Raw genomic sequence first — 7790 nt, forward strand, 5'->3', positions numbered from 1 at the left:
TGATGTATGTGTTGTTTTGATTCTGATCAAATTTAAGGGATCAGTCACTATTGATCTCCAACTGCTCCTGTTAATTTTTAAGCGAAACTACCTTCATCTGAAGGAGCTTACTCTTCTTGGTGCCCCACCACCTGAGATTTAGTATTTTGTGATGCCAATGTCTTTAGCAGGATGATGTAGAACATGATAAAATTACATCTGGATCTCATATTTTGAACCCAAAACATCTGTTGGTATTATATTGCCTATTTCATAGGCTCAAACCCTGTGGCATCCTTCAGAGACAAGGAGTTGATTTGGCCCTGGATAGCAAGAACCAGAAAAGTAAAATTGTATCCTAAGTTCCTAACCAAGTAATTGCACACTCAATTCTTTGCCCATCTCATCGTTTTAGTTCTTTGGTTGCCCAGAATATAGAGGAAAAAAGAAATTTATTTTGAAACCCTTTCATTAATTTGGAGGTTGTTCTCTTCCAAAATATTCCTTTTCCTTTTTTCCTGCTTAAGATTTCTCTGCAGCCAGCACATACTGTTTGCCTTTGGGAAACAAAGTGAGCTGGATGGTTAGTTCTTGTTTGTTCCCATGGCAAGATTAACAAAAAAGCTTGCATAGTTTGACAATTTCCTCTTTTATCAGAGGGTGGCATTCAATCAAAATCTACTTTGCTGTAGCTTCTGCATAACGTTTACTTTCTAATGCTGTTCATTGTTAGGATGCTATCTTCAAATATGATCAAACTGGGATGCAGACCAACTTTTAAAAATCAGGAAAATCAGAGAGAATTTTCGTGGGGTCAAAGTGTGTCTCCTTGATCCAAAGAAAAAGTATGTTACAAAGTTAAAGTGTGTTCCTTTGACCCAAAAATGAAGCCTATTTACCTCCTTCTTACAAGACCGAATTAGAATGCTTGGTGCAGTAGTTGAAAGGAGGAGCAGCTGAGAGGAAAGTTAGGTGGAGAGCCCAAAATCAAAATGTGACGTCTCAAGAACAGAATCTTTTGGCAGCTGTATAAAGCAGTGCAGCTGGACTGTCAGAAACTTCTCACTGCCCAAAATCAATTGGTTAGAAGAATAGAAGTTGTGTGATATTTCAATATTGGACTGGGGAAGAAGTTCCTGACACTATATATATATATATATATATATATATATATAGTCAGCTCCACTCAATCATGTATATGCATTTTAAAGCCATAAGAATCGTTTCTTCCTAATACTGTCATCTTTTATCAAGGTTACTTGATTACTTAAATTTCACTTCAAATGGGTGTTTCTTATATAAATTCATTAATGAAGACTTTTGGTTGCAGGTTTTGGGTTGACCCCTTTGGTCAGATTGCTCAAATATTAAAAGCAGGGAAATGAATTCCTGATTAAAGTACTCTGCTCAAATGTTTAAAAACAGAACAAAATGGATGAAGGTGGAGGGGCATTCCGAGAATCGAACTCGGGACCTCTCGCACCCAAAGCGAGAATCATACCACTAGACCAAATGCCCAGTTGCCATTGATGATCACATTTACAAACTTCAGTTAACTACTATTGTGGGTTTTGTCACTGCTAATCTCTACTATATATATATATATACTCTTTGGTTATAGAATTTGGATCATTTGCAGTGTAGATGGAGTGATGTTAAAGGCTCACCTAATTGCATCAGACAACTTTTTGAATCAGAAATCCTTTTCCTACACATTTTCTTTTCTTCTTTTATTGTTTCCTTCCTCCCATTGAGTTGGTAAGATGCCATTTTCGTAGGCAATGCACTAATCAAGCAGTTAACACCCCCACCCCCAATAAAAAAGATTAAAAAAGAAAAAAAAGGACAGCCCACCAAAGAAGGAAAGAAAAGAAAAGGCCATTTGGTTGTGAATTGTCAACATTGTTTGTTTTTCCTTTCCTTTCCTTTGGGTGGTTGGCTGATGGTCATAATTGGCTGCTGCCGCTTGCTTCATTGACTCAGAATCTTCGGGAAAAAAAGAACAAAAAGGAAGTAGGAAAATTTTGAAGGTAGGTGATGGGTGAATTAGAAGTTAGGCTGAAATATATAATATAATATTCATAAAAGAAAAATGCGGGGGCATTCCGAGAATCGAACTCGGGACCTCTCGCACCCAAAGCGAGAATCATACCACTAGACCAAATGCCCACCACTGAAGTTATCCAAAAAGAGATAAAATTTTAAAGTATAATACCATGGCAGCCAATAAAGACTAAGGTTTTTATAATATTCAACTACCATCATTTTGAGTAACTCATCCTTAGGCATTATTTTTCCCTAATATTTCTTACACATGAAGTTACATTAATTTTATATTTGCACGATTGAGTACACTTGCACATCAATTTCACCCTTCTTTGAGGTAGGGGGCATCCTTGTATAAGCCTTGAGCAAGATTAAAGTCATGAGGTAGAACAACTTTTTAAGTTCATGCTAGTAGACTTCTCAAGCATCCCACCATAGGCAACAATAGGAGTTACAAGAGATGACATGAAGACCAATTTTTTTATTAATATCTAAATTACAAATAAAAATGTGTCTTACGATTGTTGTCTAAATAATAAATATATAGATTTTTTAATAAATAAAATAACTTACAAACAATATGTTGATTGAGGTTAAGTTTTACTCTCTGTCTTTAAAATAAATTTTACCTCATTTAGGCAATCTATGTCCTTAAGACGAATTTTGTCTCTCTTAGATGACTTATATCTTTGAGACGAATTTTGCATGTGGCTTAGACGATACTCCAAATCACATGATGAGCATTGCTTAGGCGATATATGTCCCTTGGATTGGACTAGAAATGTCATTTTTGGGGGTGGGGTTAGGCTTGGGTGTTTGATTCATGTCATTGTGTCTAAATACAAGACACAACATACCCTTTCATGTTGGTAACCAACTTTTTTTATTGGGCTTGCATGCATGTGGGCATAAGTCCAAGCCCATATTAGCTTATAAGTCAACTCAATACTTATGTGAGCATAAAAAGGGTATAATTTGTGTACTCACTAAAAGTCACATGTCAATAAATTACCCATTCTTAATTGACACTTGTGTTGAGTAAAGAAATAATTAAATAAATGATTATCACACATTACAAAGCACTTTTAATAAGCAAAAAGACTTTGTCATTATTAATTTCAACTAAAAGTAAAACCATATGTCCCAAATGTGACATTTATGACATACAAACTTTTTTCCATGTATCATTTAAATCTTGAAATAAGATTATGGTATATATCACATGGGTCCACATAAAGAAGACAAAGTCTTTCTATAAAATAAAAAATAAATAAATTTTTTGATAAATTAAAATAATAATAAATAAATATTATCATTTTTAATTTTGGATAATTACAAAGATTATTATCAAAATAATGATGTTTCTTCTTAAAATATTAAGGGATGATATCAAATATGATTTCTCAACGACCCTAAAACACTTTACACACAAGAAGATTTGAAGAGAGCTCAATGTCAAGTCTACATTGAAGGTTTAAGGATTTTTTAAGTAAAAGATTGAAAATTGTCATCAAAATTTAAAGATTTTAAGAATAAATCCTAAAAGAAATCCATGCAGTATGTTATATGAATTTAAAAAAATTGCATAAAAAAATTTACAATTAGCTATAAACATGCTTCAAATATTCTTCTGCCATCATATGAGCTTTAGAGAAAACGATTTTCTCTTAAGTTTGTGGTTGAGAAAAAATAGGTTTAGAGAAAAAGGAAGGAGACAAGAATGGATGTTTTGGGTATTTTTAAAATTATAGGATAGATAGTTTTAAATTTTTAAATGGTTGTATAAATAGGATAGTTTGAGAAATGCAAATATAATTTTCCTTTATAAATTAATTAAAATTATAATTTTTCTCGCATCTTTCTATTTAAGAAAAATATGTGTGTAAAATAAGATTACTTTTTTAAAAAAATAAAATAAAATTATCACAACATTTTTTTAATCAGATAGATCACTTTAAGCTCAATTTCTTATTCATCCATAAATAATTTTGAGCATGTAAAGATGCTAGTTCATCTACCATGACTATTAAAGATGTTCAACGGGGTCTTGCTTAAATTTTAGCTTGAAGTTGTATTTTTGTTACTTTTTTAAAACCATTTTTTTTCCTCAAACTTATTTTTTATTAGAAACAAATCTCTTTAACATTAAAGTGGTTATAGACTTCGAATGATTAGAAAAATATCTTCAAGCAATTAAAAAAACAACCTTGAATTTAAAAAGTTGATTTGTAAGGTAAAACCACTTCCAAACGCCTAAAATTTATCTTCTAGGAGTGAATGGAATCCTCAATAAAGTTGATGGACCGCCTGGTCTTGGGCTCGGGCACGTGGGTTAGGTTAATATGGGCCAGATGGACCCAAATAGAAGACCTCTTGACATGACCAAACTTTTAGGAGAAGATAAAAGAACCCAATAATTAATATACTATAATTACACTATGGTATACCATATATTATTATTCAGGCTGAAATTGATTCCCTCACCTATTGGTGATCTACCTATGTCACTGACCCACTAGTGATTTGTCCAACAATTCATGATCATTTATCAAATGGACTACTTTCATGATGCACCCTTGATTCAAGATTAATCTCATCCTATTCATATGATGAAGAAATTAATCCAATTAAATGAAAAGAAAAAAAAAAAAAGGAAGAAAAGGAAAAGAAAGCAAGCATGCCATGATGGGAAAATATGCTTGTAATCAACACTTGGCTCCACCACCTTTCATTAAAGGAAATAATAAAATAAATAAATAAAAGGTCATTCTCAATGATTTGTTTACATCTCACCACCCTTCTTCCATCTTACTTTGAATTAATTTTTCCCTCTTTGTTTTTTTCTCTTTGTTATCATATTACTTTTCATGAAAAAAAGAAATATATTATTTGTGGCAATGATGAATTAATAATAATAATAATAATAATACAAACTTAACTTGACAAATGATTTAAACCAAGCTAGCCCCTAGACCTTCCTTATCCAATGAAACCCTTTAGTTGACACTTTTAATACCATATTAAGTAATCAATTTTGTAAAGAACAAGTAAATATATATTAGCTTGTATTTGAACTGGCTTATAAGAAATCAAAAAATGTTTTTTTTATATTAAGGTTTCTATGCATATTTGGTTAATTTATGGTTTTAAAAAAAACTTAATGGGAAAATTAGAAAAATGTTGTTTCTTATAAAAATTTTATTTTGACTAATATAAGTTCTTTTATATTTAATAAAACTTTTATAATACTAAAATTGTCTTTTCAAAATTATGACTTTGGTTTCAATTTAAAAAAAAAAAAGATTGATTTCATACACTCATATGAAAAAAAAACAAAAAAACAAAACATAAGAACCCAAATTTAGAAAATACAAATTTAAAGTAGTTATTTAAAAATAATTAGTATTTTATATACTTTTTTTTTTTCAAAAATACTATCTTTGATAATTCAGGTACTAACTTTTAATAATATACATACTATATTTGATTATTTTAACTACTATATTTGACCGATGAGTACATGAAACTTAAATTATTTTTAAAATATTAATATTTTGTAATTATATTGTTAACACTCGTACTTTTACTTCTACTTTCATTTTCTCCTTTGGTTTGATAAATGAGGTCATTTAAACCCATTTTAATACATTATGTAGCATATTCATGAGTATACCTCATCAATATAGAGTAGTATTTGTTTTTCCTTACTTTTTCTTTGATTTTGGTTTTTTTCTCCTGCATTAATTTATCTATACGTAAATATAGTATGTATGCATGGCATCGGAACATTGCTTAAAGTTGGGATAAAATGATTTGAAAGTAGCCATAATTCCCATCAATTATGCATCAATATTATTGCTTTATGGTACCCTCAATTACAATGGCAGCCCACACATGTCTCTCGCTTTTCCACTGCTTTTTATCTCCTCCTCCCGTTCCTCCGTTTCTATGCATATTAATGGAGGGGTAGGACACAGAGAAAGAAAGCAAGAGAGAGAAGCAGATCAAAGAAAAAAAACAAAGATCTCTTCCTCTTCCTCTTCCTAGCTAAGGGAAGGTGTTGGAAGCCATGGCCTTTGCAGGAACCACCCAGAAATGCATGGCCTGCGAGAAGACCGTGTATCTGGTTGATCGGCTGACCGCCGATAATCGAATTTATCACAAGGCCTGCTTCCGATGCCACCATTGTAGAGGTACCCTCAAGGTGATTTCATCCTTTCTACATTCAAATCAACCTCCTTTTCCTTTCATTTTCTTTCTGGTTGTAAAGGTCACAACCCCTTTTCTTCATTTGGCAGCTCGGTAACTACAACTCGTTCGAGGGAGTTCTGTATTGCAGGCCTCACTTTGATCAACTCTTCAAGAGAACTGGCAGCCTAGACAAGAGTTTTGAAGGTGAAAACATAGGATTCAAGTGCCAGATCTCTAGGCCTTTTTTCCAAGTACTCAGATAACTTAAATCTCCCCACATTTTTTTCCTTTATTTTCCTGCAGGAACCCCGAAGATCGTGAAACCAGAAAAAACAACTGATCATAGTGAGGTAATCTCCTAGAATCCATTTTCTTGTGATTCAGCAAAATACTTCCAAACATGGATTCTCGCATATGTCTCTACAAATCCCAAACAGTTAGCCATGGACGTTTTATAATCTCCATTGAGTCTCTTCAACACAATGGTTCCTACATGATACTATAATAAACTCCTAACTCAAACATGGAATGGTTTCCCAACAGAATGCTGCTACGAACAAAGTCTCGAACATGTTTGTGGGCACCAAAGATAAATGTGTGGGGTGCAATAAAACCGCTTATCCGCTTGAAAAGGTAACAACAGTCCACCATCGAATTTGATTTTGTTCTGAAGATTTCGGTACACTGACAGTTTCCTTGGAAAGTTTCTGAAAAAGAATCAGTTTCATAGCTTTGTTTTTCAAAACATGAAGCCTAAGATAATGATGTTGTAATGAAGGTCACGGTTAATGGAACTCCATACCATAAGAGCTGTTTCAAATGCACCTATGGAGGATGTACTATAAGCCCATCCAACTACATTGCACATGAGGGAAAGCTCTACTGCAAGCACCACCATATCCAACTCTTCAAGGAGAAAGGCAACTACAGTCAGCTTGAGAGTGACAACGAAAAGGATTCGGTTTCCGGTATTCAAGTTGCTGCTGAATCATGATCCATGGAAGTAGATTTTCTCCTCATTCCATCTCCCTCTTCTTCTGGTTTTTCCCAGTCTCCATGTTGCTGTGGTGTCTACAGAGTTTTCTTTTTCTTGTTTTTATACCAAATAGTTGGTAATGGATTTTTGGCTTGTAAGAAGAGATCTGTGTATGCCTAGTACTCATAAAATTTGTGGAACCTCTGGCTTGTAAGTGGTTTATCGTGGGAGATTTGTGGGAGTTGATACATGATGTGCTATGGCTTGTTTCAACATTTGAATGAAATACGAAATTTTTATGGCTTGAAATTCTGCTACTTATTTTGGTTTTCTTGTTGAACGAGTTTTTCTGTTTTCCCTTCGCTGAGTATTTCAGATTGATTTTGGGTATCAATGAATGCACGTTATGTTCCATGAGCTCACTCCAAGCTCAAGTTGGAGCCATTCAGACTGTACCCTTAGCACCAAACGCAAAACTCACAAAACCCTAAACAAGTGCTAAGTCCACAATATGGGACTTGCCCAAGACAACATCTTATTATGTGTAATATCTCGCTGGACAACCACCATGTCTATGTTCTTTCCCATAGAAAGTGTG

The 7790-nt window shown here is 33.2% G+C and overlaps 1 protein-coding gene and 2 non-coding genes across 3 annotated transcripts; 1 reads left to right on the top strand and 2 right to left on the bottom strand.

Annotated features, from left to right (window-relative positions):
* Nucleotides 1–1425: 1425 nt before the first annotated feature.
* On the bottom strand, nt 1426–1497 carry TRNAP-UGG (transfer RNA proline (anticodon UGG)). The gene has a single exon. It is a non-coding gene; the product is annotated as a tRNA-Pro (tRNA).
* A 579-nt stretch (nt 1498–2076) lies between these two features.
* TRNAP-UGG (transfer RNA proline (anticodon UGG)) lies at nt 2077–2148 on the bottom strand. The gene has a single exon. It is a non-coding gene; the product is annotated as a tRNA-Pro (tRNA).
* A 3760-nt stretch (nt 2149–5908) lies between these two features.
* On the top strand, nt 5909–7501 carry LOC100266902 (LIM domain-containing protein WLIM1). The gene is made up of 5 exons (XM_002266463.4): nt 5909–6229; nt 6324–6420; nt 6520–6566; nt 6760–6849; nt 6995–7501. The coding sequence occupies exons 1-5, from the start codon at nt 6095–6097 to the stop codon at nt 7208–7210; spliced, it is 585 nt and encodes a 194-aa protein (XP_002266499.1). The 5' UTR covers nt 5909–6094; the 3' UTR covers nt 7211–7501.
* The last annotated feature ends 289 nt before the right edge of the window (nt 7502–7790 follow it).

This window comes from Vitis vinifera, chromosome 3 (assembly GCF_030704535.1).
Source record: "Vitis vinifera cultivar Pinot Noir 40024 chromosome 3, ASM3070453v1".
Taxonomy (NCBI): Eukaryota; Viridiplantae; Streptophyta; class Magnoliopsida; order Vitales; family Vitaceae; genus Vitis; species Vitis vinifera.